The sequence below is a fragment of the Chrysochloris asiatica genome, unplaced genomic scaffold (assembly GCF_000296735.1).
Source record: "Chrysochloris asiatica unplaced genomic scaffold, ChrAsi1.0 scaffold00099, whole genome shotgun sequence".
Classification (NCBI taxonomy): Eukaryota; Metazoa; Chordata; class Mammalia; order Afrosoricida; family Chrysochloridae; genus Chrysochloris; species Chrysochloris asiatica.
The window spans coordinates 11,680,220-11,698,672 of NW_006408617.1; the positions used below are offsets into that span (position 1 = coordinate 11,680,220).

At 36.8% G+C, this 18,453-nt stretch overlaps 1 protein-coding gene across 1 annotated transcript in view; it reads left to right on the forward strand.

Annotated features, from left to right (window-relative positions):
• Positions 1-18,453, forward strand: part of UBR3 (ubiquitin protein ligase E3 component n-recognin 3 (putative)) — a 247,525-nt gene that overhangs the window by 43,211 nt on the left and 185,861 nt on the right. The window contains exons 4-5 of the mRNA XM_006867038.1: positions 6,809-6,952; positions 7,594-7,643. Coding sequence (XP_006867100.1) covers positions 6,809-6,952; positions 7,594-7,643 — 194 coding nt within the window. The remainder of the gene's footprint in view (positions 1-6,808; positions 6,953-7,593; positions 7,644-18,453) is intronic.

The following is an 18,453-nucleotide window of genomic DNA, read 5'->3' on the forward strand; positions in this document are numbered from 1 at the left end:
TGATGTCATCCCACAACTCTTCTGGTCTTCGGTCTTTAGTGTTTAATGTATCAAATCTGTTCTTCAGATGATCTCTAAATTCAGGTGGGATATATTCAACGTCATATTTTGGCTCTTGTTGACTTGTTTTCATTTTCTTCAGCTTCAGTTTGAATTTGCATATGATCATTTGAGGGTTTGTTTTACAATCTGTTCCTGGCCTTGCTTTGGTTGATGATATGGAATCTTTCCACCGTCTCTTTCTACAGATGTAGTCAATTTGATTTCTGTGTATTCCATCTAGTGACGTCCACATGTATAATTGTTCTCTCATACTGTCTAAAGAAGGTATTTGAAATGAACAAATCATTGGTTTTGTACAATTTTGTCATGCAATCTCCAGCATCATTTCTGTCACCAAGGCCATATTTCCCAACTACTGATCCTTCCTTTTTGTTTCAAACCTTTGCATTCCAATCACCAGTAATGATCAATGCATCTTGATTGCATGTTTGATCAATTTCAGATTAAAGAAGTTGGTAGGATTCTTCTATTTTATCCTCACTGGCTTTAGTGGTTGGCGCATGAATTTGAATAATAGTGGTATTAACTGGGTTTCCCTATAGGTGCATGGATATTATCCTATCACAGACAGTATTGTACCTCATGACTGATCTGGATATGCTCTTTTTGACCATGATTGCAACATCATTCCTCTTCAATTTGTTGTTCCCAGCATAGTAAACCATGTGGTTGTCAGATTCTAAATGGCGATAGCAGTCCGTTTCAGCTCACTAATGCCTAAGATATCGATGTTTATGCGTTCCATTTTATTTGTGACAATTTCCAATTTTCCTGGATTCATAGTTTGTACATTCCATGTTCCAATTATTAATGGAGGTTTACAGCTGTTTCTCTTAATTTTGAGTTATCAGGAAATTAAGGTTCCGAGGGCTTTACTCCCACGGGCTTTACTCCATTCACATCATCACTGTTAATTCTGCTTTGAGGAGGCAGCTCTTCCCCAGTCACATTTTGAATGCCTTTCAACCTTAGGGGCTCATTTTCCTGCACTATATCTGACAGTGTTTTTCTACTATTCATAAGGTTTTCCATGACTAAATATTCAGAAGTAATTTGTGTCCTTCTTCCTGGTCTGTCTTCATCTGGAAGCTCATCTGAAACCTGTCCACCATGGGTGACCCTGCTGGTATTTAAATACCGATGGCATAGGTTCCATAATCATAGCAGCTCACAAGCCACCACAGTATGACACACTGACAGATGAATGGTGGAGCAGTACATTAGAAAGGCTTTCAGGGGACACCTACAAATCTGTTTTACCAGCAGTAACTAGAAAGGTGGTAAAGCAGATGTGTAAGTGTCCCTTGAAAACCTTTGCCTAAGAACACATGGATAGGATGAGACTACCAGAGGCTTACTAGAGAGTAACTACTTCAAGGTTGAAAGCAGAACAGAGATATTAGAAGTCAAATGGTATTGGGAACTTTAGAGTTTCAGCCCAGTCTAGAGAGACTTGGTTCATACCTCATGAATCTAATTAAGACACCAGAATGCCAAACCTTAGAAATAATGATGAAGTAAGACTATCCTAAATAAAGCATAAAACCCTGGCTGGCAGTATCTGCAAAGAAACAGAATTTGGAGGTAATTCATGACATTTTAGAGGGCCATGAGTGGCATCTTAGTCTTGCCACATATGTACTATTAACAGAGTTTAAAACCAAATCTTCATAAGTTCTATAATTGAACTCCTTTAGAACAGAAATCAATCCCCTTCAGAGAAAACAGAATCCAGAGTCTTCTCTAATGTAAAGGATTGATAATTGCAAAGTTGGCAGTTCAAACTCACCGGCTGCTCCTTGGGAACCTTATACAGGGTACTTAACAACACCAACAAGTATAGAATAAAAATTACTAGATATACAAGAATGTAAGAAATTATACTCTGTAATAAGGAAAAAGAATAGTCAGTAGAAATCAACCTTGGCATGGCCCAAATAAAGATATTAAACCAACTACAATGTTAAGGTGTGAAAAGGAATCTTAGAAAGAAATATAAACCATTAGAACCAAAAAAAAATTCTAGAACTGATATTATTTTAAAATGCAGTGACTGGATTGAAAATTCACTGGCTTGGTTTAGTGGCAGACTGGAGATGACAGTAAGAAATAGTGAATTTGAAGATAGATTAATAGATTATCCAAATTAGAGAAAAGAAAAAAACAAATGAAGGAAACACAACAGAGCCTCAGGGACACCTAGTAGACAGTACTGGGTGATCTAATATGCATGTATTTGGAATCCCAGGAGGAAAAGAGAATGAGAATAGGGCAGAAAAACAATTTGAAGAAATAAACTAAAATTTCCCAATTTGGTGAAAAATACTGATATACAGATTTATGAAGTTTAGTGAATTCCAAACAGGATTTAAAAAATTACACATAAGCACTTCATAAATTTCAGGCAAAGGAACTGAGAATAGTTTTGGGTGAGAATCAGTTGACTTTTTCTTTTTTAACTCTTTATTGTGAATTGAGTAAAGGTTAACAGACAAGACCATCACCTTTATATTCAACAAATTATGTGCTTTGTTTTATCTCAATGATTACCATACCCTCCCTGCAACAATAGTTATCCTACTTCCTCCCTGTGGCTTCCCTTTTACATCTATATTTCACGAGTAAACAAAACAAAACTATTTGATGTACACATATAAAACAAAACAAAAAAATATATATTCATTTAAATGTCCTAAGGGCATATTCTGTAAGCCAGCCTCCTGTCCTAAGGCACATCCAGGGGCCTAGAGCCCATTCAGTTTATGTTTTTTTTTTTAAACTTTTTATTGTGAATTGGGAAGTCTGGTGTGGTGCTACAGGTTAATGTGCTGAACCGCAAGATCAGTTTGAACCACAAGGTCAGCAGTTCAAGCTCACCAGTTGCTCCACAGAAACACTATATAGGGTTGCTTGCTATGAGTTGAAATCCACTTGATGGCACTTAAACAGCAACAACAAATTGTGAATTGGGTGAACGTTTACAGACAAGACTATTAGCTCAACATTCAACAAACTATACATCTTGTTTCATCTCAATGATTACAATCCCCTCCCTGCAACAACATTTATCCTACTTCCTTCCTATGGCCCCCATTTCATTTTATATTTCACAAATGAACAAGGTAAAAATATGTGATGTATACTTACCAAAAAAAAAAAAAAAATTCAAATGTCCAAAGGGGACATCCTGCCAACCTGCCTCCTGCCTCCTGCCTGCAGATATACAACCACTGTCTCTGTTGTCTCTGCTTTTCTAGGTAGGGATCTCGTGCTCCATTCATGCTCTTATTTCTTGATGGCCCTGGGATCGTCTATTCCTGAAATGAAAGATTAACTGCTCCCCTGTTTTAGTTACACATCTTCAAACAATTACAGTGGTGACACTCACCATTAATCCTGCTGACAGTTGTTCACAATTGAGTCATAAATATTGAGTCATAAAATCCTATCACTGTCATCCCCAATCTCTTTTCACCACAGCCATCTGGGAAAGAGGGAAACTATTCAGTGGGGGGTTCTACCTTACCCTCCTCAGTCTGCAACTAAGCACACTCATGAAAGCTTGTAAGCCAGCCACTTCATGCCTTTGTCGCCACTGCAATTTTAATAGCCAGTGTCTAGAGTTCTTGTCCTTATCAGCAGTAGTTTGAATCTATCAGCTGCTCCATGGGAAAAAGATGAGGTTTTCTGCTTCCATAAAGATTTACAGCCTCAGAAATCTTATACAGGGTCGCTATGAGCTGGAATTGACTTCACTGCACATGACCACCACCACTACCATCACTGAGGAAAAATGGTTGTTTCTTGATATGAAGAATCCTTCCATTCCAGTTAGAATTTTGAGTCACTGTATTCATAGGTAAAAGTCTAGTTCATTAAATTATAGCAATTTCCACTTGCTTTTAGTATCAAACTTCTTTATCTACCTTGATTCAAGTTTTGGTCAACTAGCCATCCAAGCTAGATCAAATGGGTACTAACTGAGACTTTGGGAGTTCATGCACACCACCCTGCACTGTAGACCAGCTGGCTGCTTCACTCTCAGACCTTGCTTCTAGGGCTAGGTCAATGCCCATGGGCTCAGGCGTTTACACATCTTCCTAAACTTCAGACCAGCCAGCCCTTCCTCTTCTCTCTCTCACATCTCAAGGTGAACAGGTGCCAATGGAACATGGACAAACTCAGCCCATGTCTTCATAGTGCTCATGGGTTCCCTTTGAGTTTCATTCCTAGAAGAGGGTTTTCCCTGCTGGGCTGACTTTTTCTTTATTTGATGCTCAGCTTACATTTTTAAGGAATAAAAGTTAGTGTGGTTTAAGTGAAATATAAAAAAACCTCAGTAAATACTAAAGAAAATTTATGTATTGTAGAATTAGAGTGTTAGAGACCTTAATTTAAGATACCTGTGGCACTGTGGGCTAATGCGTCAGACTGCAAAGTTGCTTAAACTGCAAGGTTGGTGGTTCAAGCTCACCAGTTGCTCCTTGGAAACCCTATACAGGGTCACTATGGGTCAGAATTGACTCAAAGGCATTTAATAACAACAACAACCTACTTAGAGGATCTCTGGTAGCGTAGTGGTTACGAATCGGGCCGCAAACTTCAAGATCAGCAGCTGAAACTACTAGTGGTTCTGCAGGAGAAAGATGAGGCTTTTTGCTCCCATAAAGATTTACAGCCTCGGAAACCCTATTCAGGGTCGCTGTGAGTTGGAACCGACTCCACTGCACACCACTGCCACCACCACCAACAACCTACTTAAAATGGCAAATGGTAATTGAACTCTCAGATAATACTTCTATTCTTTCACATTGTTATTAAGTGACATCGAGTTGATTCTAACCCATAGCGACCCTGTATAGAGTTTCCAAGGAGCAGCTGGTGAGTTTGAACCGCCAACCTTGCAGTTCAAATGGCTTTGCAGTCAGGTGCATTAACCCACAGCGCCACACCAGGACTCCTTTCTTTCATAGAACTCTTAAATATCAATGTTTTTCTCTATTATTCTGCCCCCTATAGTTTATTTAAAAAAAAAAGAAAAGAAAAAGCTGACAGCAATTATTAAACTAAAATTCTAAAATGGAAGTTTTATGATTGTGAAATTCTAGAACCTCAATTTTTGAATATGTTTTGGGATAAATTTATCTTAACTGATACGTCTGTAGAAAGTATACTTTGAATTCCTTAAATGTGATCATAAAAATCTTGGTAACATGAAATTTAAAATGATACCATTAGTAATATTTGATACTTTAAAGACTCTTTTCCTAACTAAGACCTTTAAAATTACCATTAGAGAAGAGTTATGCTTTTAAAGCTTTAGCATTTTTGAGCCTCAAGCTGTTTTATCTGCCTGAAATAATTTTGACAACTTTCTGTACTGTGTTATTTATCTTTGAAGTTTTCATGCAGCCATTATTTCCTTCAGGAAGCCTAAGTACTCTACTCTGGTCAAATCTGGCTGCTTTGATTTATTAGAAGAACTCAGATTGTCCAATCGAATGGTGAAGTCAGCTATGTAATTGTCACCTACCATTTTGTCTGTCTGACTTTTTCTAATACTGAATTTCAGGATTTTTGAAGTCTGGGATCTTCGTGCCCCTGTGCCATACATACAGTCTCTGGCACATTTTAGATACTCAGTTGCTTAGTAGACTTCACTGTGGTAGTCCCTAATTTAGAATGAGATTCCCTTCTGATGATTCCGTCGTAAGTTGGTTCTGACATACATCAAATACCTTTTTAAAATTTTGTTTTCATTTTTATTATTGTCTGCTATATGGCAGTGTTTTGAACAATAAATCATAGCATTAACCATCTGGGAGTGAACATCTAGTACTCGTAATATCAGCATATTATAATACATATAATATTAAGATACATGCTTTTGTTAAGTACCATTGAGTCAGTTCTGACTCATCATGACCCTATCTATATAGGGTTTCCAAGGAGCAGCTGGTAGGTTTGAACTGCTGACTTGTGGTTCGCAGTCCCGTACTTATCCGACAGCACCACATTAAAAAAAACTACAGACCATTATAAGTGCAGTTTGTCATAACTCAAATACATTGTAAATCAGGACTATGTATATTTGTTAAAAACATGTACATTCTGAGACTGTTAATGTCAAACATAAACTCAAAAATGTTAGCTGAACTTACTTTACATAATCCTTTCTAAGGTTCTCTATTAGTAGTTATTTTAGATAATGTAGGAGGGGATTAAAAAATTCATGGAGAAATTCAACTATCTTTTAATTCCATTTTTCCACAAACTTTTTAATGTCCTCTCATATAAATTGTTGATGTTAGCTGCCATTGAATTGGCCTCTGACTCATTTTGACCCCATGCACATTGGAATGAAATGCTACATAGTCCTAACAATGCTGTGATTGGTTAAGGGTGAGACTGTTGGGATTCAGAAGGTTTTCATTGGCTGATTGTAAATTGCCAGCCAGTTTTCCTATGTCATCTTACTCTGGAAACCTGCTGAAACCTGTTCAGCATCATAGGAACATGCGAGCTTCCAGTGACAGACAGGTGGTAGCTATGCCTGAGATGTATTGGCAGGAAATCAAATCTAAGCTTCTGGTATGGAAGGTGAGAATTCTGCTGCCGAGCTGTCACTGACCTCGTGAATAAATGAACTATCTTTATATATGTTGATAGTAGCTAATAAGATGCCTGTGTTTAGATTTTGAATCAAAAATTTTTTTTCTGATTTTAAATTTGTTTTAAATATTAGGTCTTGGAGAAAATGCTTGTGCAAAGAAAAGTCATGAAAAGTACCTTATAGCTTTGAAGAGTTCTGGACTTACATATCCTGAGGATAAGCTCATATATGGTGTGCAGGAGCCATCGGCTGGCACTAGCACTCTGGCAATTCAAGGTTTGTCTAAATATTTAATTTGAACAGTAGTAATTTTCTTGTATTAAAACAAACAAACAAAAAACCTTCAAGTTTCCTCATTAGTGAAGTATAATTTCTTATAACTGTGATAGTTTACAGGCAAGAAAGAATAAATCAGCCAAAGAAGAGAGACATTTTTCTTAAATGGAATTTGGTTAGTGTATTACGTTTCTTGTTCTAACTTATGAGAAATGAATGCAGTTACTACTCAAAACTTTACTCGCTCATTATTCTAGTGGCCATGGTTTAAAACTGAAAAAAAAAAAAAAGATCCTTCTGAAATACAAGGGGCCATCATGTAGTTTGTGGAAAAATTCCATTATCTTTTAATTTAAAATTTCCATCAACTTTTTGAAGCCACCTTGTACCATTTGTAATGATTAAATCTGGATTTTCACTGTGAATTTTCTACTGAAGCAAAAGCCTATTAGATCTAAATGTATTTAAGATGTGAACTCTGCCAAAATAGCTTTTAGAATGAGACAGCCTAACAAAAACCCCCCAAAATTTAGCTTTGTAGTATTTGTATTTTGTGTTTATATTTATTTTGTTTCAAAATAATTTTAAAGTAAAGAAATACATAGTAACTCTGAAGGGCAACTTTTTTTCCCCTCCAAAAGGTTTTGCGGGTGCAACAGGAACCTTGGGACAAATAGATTCTTCAGATGAGGTGAGATTTACAGTTTAAAATTTTTGGGGTATTATGTAGATTAAGCTCTTCATTTTATGACAAGGAAATTAAAGCCCTGAGTGGAATAGTAATTACATCAAGATCACGCAATTACAAAACAAGGACTAAAACTAGATTCTTATTTCTCCTTTATAATTAATTTCTCTTTTCATAGTTTAAAAATGCTGTTTTCTCATAGGGGTAATCTCCTAGGAGGATATACCCAAATTTATCCAAAGAGTTTTCATAGGAGCAATAAAATTGTTTTAAAAAATTTAGCTAACTAGAATTACTTATTAAAAGAATATGATATGCAGCTAGCTGCTTATCCAATATTACAATAAAGTTACACCTTATATGTCAACGTTTATTAAAAAAAAAAAGCAATGTACTGGGAAACAGACTATCAATTTGCAATTTTAATATCTATGGTGCTTATTAATGATAAATATTTTAAATTTACCCTTTATAACATTTTCCTATTTTGCTGTTATATATTTTTTAAGAGAAAAATTGGTTTGTTACTTATATTTGCTTATTACCTTGATATATATATATATATTTTGCTGCTTAAAAGTCAGGTTTATTAAAGTTTAACTTAAATGCAATAAAGTACAATTGGGGGAGTCTTAACAAATACATACTGGTTCTAGAACCAAAAGTTCCATCCTGTCCCTTTTCATCCAATTCTCCCCACACAGGCACACAATAAGCAAAATTTTAGTTACCTACAGGATACAGTGAGTTTTAATATCCAATAACAAAAATTCAGTCCAAATACCACAAGAACAAAGTCATTTAAGCACCCGAATACAAAATTCACTGGGAAAAAAAGCCAATAATAAAGCAATTCTCAGTACACAGCATGCCAATCTGCAACCTTGCAGCAAAGCAACTGAATACATTCTTACTAGTCTTTTCAAATGCCACTTTCTTGTTGGATCTAACATACTTCAAAAGAGCCCAAAACAAGAATACTCAAATACTAGAGAGATTCCCTTATCAAAAACTACTAGAGTTCCATCACAGATCTATCCAAAGTCAAGGACTTCTTTCTTCTTGGATCAACTATCAACATTCGCAGAAGCAGCAGTCAAGAGATCAGACGACGTATTGTATTAGGCAAATCTGCTGCACAGGAACTTTTTAAAGTATTGAAGAGCAAAGATGTCAGCTTGAGGACTAAGGTGCGCCTGACCCAAGCCATGGTATTTTCAATAACCTCATATGGATGCGAAAGCTGGATAGTGAATAAGGAAGACCATAAAAGAATTGATGCCTTTGAATTGTAGTGTTGGAGGAGAATACTAAAAGTGCCCTGGGTTGCCAAAAGAACTAAAGATCTGTTTTGGAAGAGGTGCAGCCAAAGTGCTTCTTGGAGGCCAAGATGGCTAAACTTTGTCTCTCATACTTTGGACATGTTGCCAGGAGGGAACAGTTGCTGGAGAAGGATGTCATGCTGGGTAAGATGGAGGGTCAGAGAAAAAGAGGAAGACCCCCAACGAGATGGATTGGCCAGGTGGCTTCATTGATGGCGTCAAGTGTGGCAGCGGTAGTGAGGTTGACCCAGGATCGAACATTGTTTCGTTCTGCTGTGCATGGGATCACTATGAGTTGGTTCTTACTCGATGGCACCTGACAACAACAACAACAACATAGTAACAATTGATTATAGACTTTCTTCCATCTATTTTCAGTGACACTTGTCTGCTGGGAAAAAAAAAAAAACTATTACGTGAAAATAAAATACCACTGCAGCCAGAAATGGCTGTTGTTTCAGGAAAATAAGTAGGACTTTAGGATTTTAATTAGAATTGAACTCTTCTTAAAAGAAAGTTGATTCTCTTGATGCAAATATACTAGCATTCATCAAAGCTTAAAGAACAAAATATACTTTTATAGTAATTAATAAATGACACTAAAACTATTATCATTGTTTTCAAGTGCTGTCCAGTTGGTTCCAATTCATAGTGACCCTGTATAGGGTTTTAGAGGAGCAGCTGGTGAGCTTGACCTGTAGACGACCTTGCAGTTCAAACTGACCTTGCAGTCCAGTGCATTAACCCACAGTGCCACACCAGGGCTCCAAAATTACTGTAACTCCTGCCATTTTTTTCTTGAGCTCTATTCTGTTTTATTTTATTCTACCTTTGTTCCTTAATGAGAACTATTATTTTATCAGGACCAATCACCTATGTGGTAAAAAGGTTAAATTGGGGTCTAGGTATTCTATACAAGAGGTAAATTGAGTTTTGGGGTGATCTATTTACAGGGAAAATTGAAGAATTTCTACCTACCTACTTCAGAACTGTGGAGTCCTGGTGTGGCACTGTGGGTTAATGCGCCAGACTGCAAAGTTGTTTGAACTGCAAGGTCGGTGGTTCAAGCTCACCAGCTGCTCCTTGGAAACGCTATACAGGGTTGCTATGGGTTGGAATCGACTCGATGGCACTTAACAACAACAACAACTTCAAAACTAATAATAGTGTTTAAAATTTTTATTGTGCTTTTATTCTTATCATTAATTTTACATGTATTTCTTAAAATGATTAAAAATGCAATAAGTAATTTTATTGAGGGTAGAATAGACTGAGAAAGAAGATGAAGGGATAAGATAGACTGAAACAATGTGATAGAGGAAGATTCTTCAGATGCAGATGTCCTTGAACAAAACCTATGTTTTGTCATTTAAAAATTTAAGACTTTAAAAGCCATATTGTATTTTTTTTTAAAAATTAGACACAAATGTTATTTTTGCTTTAGTATTTATATTTGAGATTAAGTGAAGAGCTAGGTATATTTTAAGGATTGCCGTTTCTATACCCTTACCATACAGGATGACCACGGGATTATTGAGTGATCTTTTTTCATGATTTCATTCTTAAAATTTAACAATTACATTTAGAATACAACAGGATGAGAATAAAGAGAAATTTCAGTTCCTACTATGTTGTTGCATGCCATTGAGTCAGTTCTGATTCATAGTGACTCTGTATGGGGTTTCTGAGAGCAGCAGGTGGATTTGAACTGCCAACCTTGCAGTTACCAGTCCAGTGGTTATTCTACAGTGCAACACTAGAGCCCAATTACTATTATAGTTATAACTATGTAAAAAAAAAAGAATTTTAAGTTAGAATTTAGACTTGAAAGAGACCCTATAGATGATTTGTAAAATGAAGTGATTAAATTAAATTAAGAAACAGATTTGAAGCAGTAATAATGGCAAGGTATCTTTCTGTTTGTAGAGTTTCATTAGAATGACCATGCATATTTCCATCTAGTAGATTTTATTCATAAAAGTTGTCTCAGATGCTGGTTTCTGTTATCCCTTGAGTAACAGAACATTATGTACTCAGCAGTGCTATTTATACACATGACATTCTTCATACTACTTATTCTTTTTTTGTGTGTAGCACCTATGATATAAGAATTGAAGATGTTGTGTCATGTGGAACCAAACCTAAACCAAACAAAGATGCATCTTTATGACGTTTTTAAGTCTGTAGTCATCTGAAAATCCATTTCAAAAGAAGGTTGTTTCTAGTATTAAATGTAAGTGGGCTTAATTAGAGAGCTTCTTAGAGGAAATGGTATCTTTGAGATAAAGATAATTTTTCAAGGAAAGATTATATTCACTTTGGCCATTACAATAACCAGTGTGAAGTGTTTAGTGTGAACCAGATCATTATTTCTGTGACGTTGAGGGATAACTGTTAGTACAAATAAAATCATTTAAGACAGTTTTTCCCTTGTTACGTGCTGTCCAGTATGTTCTGACTCATAATGACCCTGTATAGGGTTCCCCAAGAGTAAATGGTCAGTGTAAACTGCTGACCTTGTAGTTCAAATGACTTTTTGGTCCAGTGCTTATCCTGCAGCACTACTTGCCCATTGTAGAATAGCAATAACAGAGGCAAGGTATCTGTTTGCAGTGTTTTCATTTGATTGAGCATGCATATTTAGCCTACTAAATTGTACTTCCATATTGTTGTTGTGTGCTATCAAATTGATTCTGATTCATAGTGACTTTGTATAGGGTATCCAAGAGCAGCTGGGGTTTTGAATTGCTAAAACTCCTTTAAATATTTGCCTTTAGTTTTTAATCAGTAATTTCTTATACATGTCTCTTTTACCACTCTCACAAAAGCTATGATCTGATTCAGTGTACAATGGTGGTACCTTTCTTGATAAGGACACTGTATTTACATTAAGGTCCAAGGTTTTGCGTGAGCTTTTATCAGCTATGATACATTATTTATTGGCAGGAGCCCCACTAATCAATTTAAAGGCCCAGGTTATTAATTTTTTTAAAACTCACAGCTGACAAATTAGGATCCCCTCCTTGCTCTGTGTTTACAAGATTGATTTAAAGCACACAAACTCAGATTACAATGGTTTATATAAATTTTAAAGTTTTATCTTATTCTCGTTTGCTCAGGATCCCTTTTGGATTTTATTTTTACAACCTGATATGTTTAGTGTTCTGCTAGCTTTGTGTATTCTATGTCAACATTCTTTGAGGGAGTTTCGACACTCCATGAAAGTGAATTTACTGACTTTTCTTTATGGAGCCTTTATCTTTTTCATCTAACTGTCTAGTAAATCTATCAAAAAAGCAAGATTAATTTGGGTTGACTTATTTTAAGTGTATTTATGAGTTCTGAAGTGCTAAGAAATTACTTGTGGGTTTTGCAGACTGGAAGTTTAAATCTCTTTTAATTGAGTCTTCTTTTCTCAATTTGAACAATGTATTTTGTTGTCTGATGTGCATCCAATAGTGATGCGTATTCCTCTCACGAGGAACTAGTTAAGGATTTTGAAAGTGTCTCTGAGGGCCACACATGCTGTCTGGCTAGGGATTGTACTTGATTTATTTCCTCACTTGTCAATGGACCATCAGTTTCTTGTAGCACCTTAGCTATTGTGTCCTTAGGGATAAATGGAAAGAACTACAATTCCCCATCTTGAATTTGAGGATGGGAAATTGTGATCATGCTAACCTGCATTCTTTTCATCTTTCTGAATGCTTGACATTCCCATGATAGGGAGTCATTCTTCTTGGTTAAATGTAGTTTTTCTCCAAAAATATAAATACGGGAATTGTAATACACAAGCATGTTGTTGTTAAATGCACTCGAGTTGGTTTCTACTCATAGCGACCCTGTATAGAATTTCCAAGGAGTGGCTGGTGAGTTTGAACCACCGGCTTTGTGATTTATACTGATCATGTGGTCCAGTGCTTATGTTACAATACCACCCAAGGACTGCAGTGCACAGCATAAGAATCCATTATTCAATCACTTAGAACTAACTCATTGTAAATATTTGTATTTTAACAGTTTATGTTTAAGATACATGTTTTAGTGCATTCATGTTATACATGCTGTTCTATAAACTTTTTCTCACTAATGATAGTTTTGAACATATGTACTATAAATGCCTAATCCTTATTGAGTAGTGGTGTGGTACTGTAGGATAAGCACTGGACTGGTTACACAGGTCAGCAGTTCAAACTCACCAGCTGCGCTGTGAAATCCTATACAGTCAGAACTGACGGTACACAACTGCAACAACAATCCCTTATTTTGGAAGCCAAGTATAAATTTATGCTATTATAAATACCTTTGTGATGAATAGTTAAACTATATGAAAAGCAGTATTATAAGTAAATATAGTCTTCACTGTCTGATTCTTTCTTTTGGACAAATTCCTAGAACCGACATTTCTATTTCAAAAAGAAATATACTTCAAAGACTTTTGACGTGTGAATTGCCAAATTGCCATCTAGGATGATTCTATTACTGCTTACTGTTACCAGCTATGTATACAAGTGGCCCTATTCCACCACAGTTTTTTTTTGTTGTTGTTGTTAGGTGCTATCAAGTCGGTGCCGACTTATAGCAACCTTATGCAGAGGAGACGAAACACTGCCCGATCCTGGGCCAACCTCACTATTGTTGCCATGCTTGAGTCCATTGATGCTGCCACTTGGCCAGTCCATCTTGCTGGGGATCTTCCTCTTTTTCTATGACCCTCCACCCTACGAAACATGATATCTGAAGTATGAGAGATGAAGTTTGGCCATCTTGGCCTCCAAGGAGCACTCTGGCTGCACTTCTTCCAACACAGATCTGTTGGTTCTATGTGCAGCCCATGGCACTTTCAATATTCTCCTCCAACACCATAACTCAAAATCATCAATTCTTCTACGGTCTTCCTTATTCACTATCCAACTTTCACATGCATATGAGATTATTGAAAATATCATGGCTTGGGTCAGGCAGAACTTAGTCCTCAAGCTGACATATTTGCTTTTCAACACTTTAAAAAGGTCTTGTGCAGCAGATTTGCCTAATGCAATATGTTGTTTGATTTCTTGACTTCTGCTTCCATAAATGTTGATAGTTGATCCAAGAAGAATGAAGTCCTTGACAACTTCCAATCTTTTCTCCATTGAGAAGAATGTTGTTTATTGGTCCAGTGGTGATGATTTTTGTTTTCTTTACATTGAGATTCAATCCATATAGAAGTCTGTGTTCTTTGATCTTCATCAGTAAATGTTTTAAGTCCTCTTCACTCTCAGCAAGCAAGGTTGTAGCATGTGCATAACTCAGGTTGTTAATGAGTCTTCCTCCAATCCTGATGCCATGTTTTTCTTCATAGAACCCAACTTCTCAGATTATTTGTTCAGCATACAGGTTGAATAAGTATGATGAAAGAATACAACCCTGTTGCACACCTTTCTTAGTTTTAAACCATTCGGTGTTCCCATGTTCTGTTCGAACTGCCTCTTGTTCCATATATAGATTCCTCATGAGCACAATTAAGTGTTCCAGAATATTCATACTTCTCAATGTTGTCCAGACCACCAATTTAGATGGAGATAACTGGTCTCCTAGCTGTGCTTGGTGTAACCATGATGTCAATACATTTCATTAGTCTGTTTCCAAACTTTTGTCTTTGTGTCCTCTTCTCCTTTGTTTGGTGAGTTCTACTTGTTTGGCTAATTCTACCTGTCCTTTATGACTAGAGGGCCAAAAAAATTTTTTTTCTTCCTTCTAACTTTTTATTGTGAATTGAGTGAAAGTTTACAGCAAGACCATCAACTTTACCTTCAACAAATCATACACTTTGTGTCATCTCAATGATTACAATCCTCTCCATGCAACAACAGCTACCCCACTTCCTTGTGGTTCCTATTTGCATGCCACCTCCCTTCACATCCCTTCTCAACTTTGTCCTCAGGAAAATGTTACCCTTTTTCTTTTGAATTATTGACCATTCCGTAGTGAGCATACCTTACTACAGCTGTTGTCCCCACCTTAAACCTGTCTAGTGCTTTGCTGAAGATTAGGGCTATAAGGGTGGGTTTCTTTCCAGACCTGAAGGTGTTTGAGGGCTATAGTCTCAGGTGCCTCCAGTAAAACCTGGCCTTTTTTTTTTTTTTTTAATTAAATAATTTTGAATTTTGTTCCACATTTTCTCCCACTCTAATTGGGACCCTCTAATGTGATCCCTTTCTGGGCAGTTTGTAGCAGTAGCTAGGTACTGTCCAGTTCTTCTAGTCTCAGACTCATATGGACTAATGTTCACATATTCCATTAGTCCATTGCACTAACTGATTCCAAGCCTCTGCAACTCTTATCACTCTTCTTTCTTCCACATAGGTGAGACCAATAGCTGTACCTTAGACGGCCATTCATGAACTTTCAAGATGCCAGACACTACTCACCAAAGTAGAATGTAGAATATTATCTTTGTGGACTGTGTTATACAAATTGACCATGTCCCCTGGGAGTTTGATCCTGAGTCCCCAGGCTCATCTTAAAGGCCTTAAGGTGTTTGATAATATCTAGGAGGTTTTCATCATTTTGCCCACTGTATGCTCTACTACATTTATTGTTGTGTTTTCAGGAAAGGTAGATACTCATGTACAAATATCTTCTTTCAAACTGTTACAAATTTGTGAGATATATAATTATGTATTTATCCCATTCTTCCTTCCTTACCCATTCAGCCTATATCACAGTCATGTTTCTATACACTGAACCCTGTTATTCCAAGGTTGTGTATATATTACTTCTACCCCATGCATACCTCCTTGTGTCTTCATCTATCTTCATTTGTCTACCCTCTCCCTTCTTGTATATTGCCCTCCTGATCACCAGAGCTAATGTGTGTCTACCCTTTAGCCAATGAATTCCTTTCCATTCCCTCCCACCCCTGGTAACCATCAAAGAATGCTTCTTTTAATATGAAAACCTTTTCTTAAGTTTTTATAATAATGGTTTCATACAATATTTGTCATTTTGTACTAATTTCATTCAGCATGTGTGCTCCAGGTTCATGTGTGTTATAGGATGTGTTTCTCAGATTCATAGTTATTCTTCAAGGTTGCATAGTATTCATTGGTATATGTACCAAAGTTTGTTTATTTATTGTTTCATTAATGAGAATTTAGGCTATTAGCTCCATCTTTTTGCTATTCTGACTAGTGCTGTGATGAACATGGATGTACATGTATCTACTTATGTCCTGGATTTTACCATTAGAGGGATTGTTTGGTCATGAAGTATATCTGTTTCCAACCTTATGAGGAAGTAAGACCAGAAAATTTATAGAACTTGCATTGCTATGACCATTGTTTCCTCAAGGCTGTTCTTTCCATAGGAGCCTGTATTTGAAATGTGAAGTAATCCTAGCTTAAGACATAGCACATGGTCTTTCCATGTTTGTCTTTTCTCTCAAGGATGGGAGGATAATTTCATATATGGCTATTATCTGAAATCTTTTCAACCTTCTGGACCCTCAGGCTTGGTTTTGCATTCTTGTGTTTGTTTTCTGTCTTTTAAGACTCCAAATTTTATTCTGACTGTGTTTCTCCTGGGGCAGAGGAGAAAAATGTAGGTTGGCTGACAGTCCTGCTTCTAGGTAGATGACCACAGAGGCCTGGCAAAGGCAGGAGGGCATAATGAAGTCCTCAGTAAAGGTTGAATGACTAAGCTAAGTGATAGTCCTGGAAAAGTCTAGAGATTGGCCCTGAGAACTGGTGCCGATCTTGTGATAAACCTGAAATTAAGACTGTGGTGTGAACACCAAAGAAGCCACACTGATAGAACAATAACATGAAGTTGAGGCTACTTTTCTGCTTTAGAGATTTGATAGGATGTACTTCAGAAAGTATTTGGGAAACTGAATTATAGTTCTAACCTGTCACAAACACCATTGTTAGCAGAACAGACTATATGCCAAAATACTATCATATCTGTACCTATAACACCAGTTAGCTTATATGTGTTTGGAAAATAGAGAAAATATGTAAGTATAACATAGACATTGCTGATTTAGATGCAGTCTTTTCTAGTTAAGGAGAAAGATGGGATGTGGGGTAGAATTCTAACCTATGGAGAGGAAAACACTGTCAACTCTGTTGCAAAGGCAACAGAGGCTTTTAGCAGTATTTTAAGAAAATTGGATATTAATACTTGAACTCAAGTTCCCTTGCCAAAATGGTGGACCCTTAACCTCATCTTGGTTTTATTAGTGGCATGATGCTTCCTCTGCTCTTCTTCCCTCAGCCAACTAGCTTTTCCTCTTATTCTTGTGTGGTGTTACTATCTCCTAAGACAGCCTCAAACCACCCCAAGATGCTTGCCTGAGCATCCACATTATGTCTGAAGGTATCTGATTATTGCTTTTATTACCTCTCTGGTTATAAGCTTGAATAGATTGTGAATGGTCTGCCCTTGACCTAGTTTTTCATGTAAACCCTGCTATTTTTGGTGTAGGGTTTTTTAGGAATGCATATGTGAACATAAATTCCTGTGTTTCTTTTTATTTTTTTCCTCCTAAGCATATTTTCCTTAGAAGGATGGCTAGACGTTGCCTCTCACTCTTTGGACACGCTGCCAGGAGGGATCAGTCCCTAGAGATATTATCTTATGCTTAGTAAAGTGGAGGGTCAACAAAATAGAGGAAGACCTCCAATAAGATGGAGTGACACAGTGGGAGTAACAATGGGCTCAACCATAACAATTGTGAGGATGATGCAGGACCCTGCAGTGTTCTGTTCTATTGTGCAAAGGGTCATTCTGAGTCAGAACAAACTCAGTGGTATTCAAGCATATTTTGATTTTTTTTTTTTTTTTGCTATTTTTAAAACTGTCAGCACCAGCCTCTAATGTTCTGTTTATTTTTAAGAGCTTGATTTCTTACACTCATTTTGTCTGTCTCAGACTCTTCCAAAGCCTTTCTTCTAATTACTGTTTCAATTCCCTCCCTCTTCTCTCCTTCTGATGATAATCTGCCCACCCACTCCTTTAACTTCTTTGTGCATTTGCTGCTATATTTAAAAAGTTGTTGTTGTTAAGTGCTATCTAGTCAGTTCTGACTCACCGTGATCCTGTATAGGGTTTCTGAGAATCATCTGAGTCTGAATTGCCAACCTTGCCTTTAGTGGCCTAATTAGGAATGTTTTTATTGTATCACTTTAGAGTCTCCCATTGAAAGCACATATTAAGTTTAAAAGCTTTTTTGTTTTAGTCCTAAGGATTTTTCACTATATATGGAGTCCTGGTGTGGTGTGGTAGGGTAAGCATTTGATTGCTAACTAACTCTAATGGTGGTTCAAGGTCGGTAATTCAACCCCAGCAACCCTTCCTTGGAAACCATATATATAGTGCTGAGTTGGATCTGACTGTTTGGCTCTTGACAACAACATAATCAAAATTGTTGTTGTTGTTGTTAAGTGCCGTCGAGTCGGTTCCGACCCATAGCAACCCTGTACAGGGTTTCCGAGGGTGTAAATCTT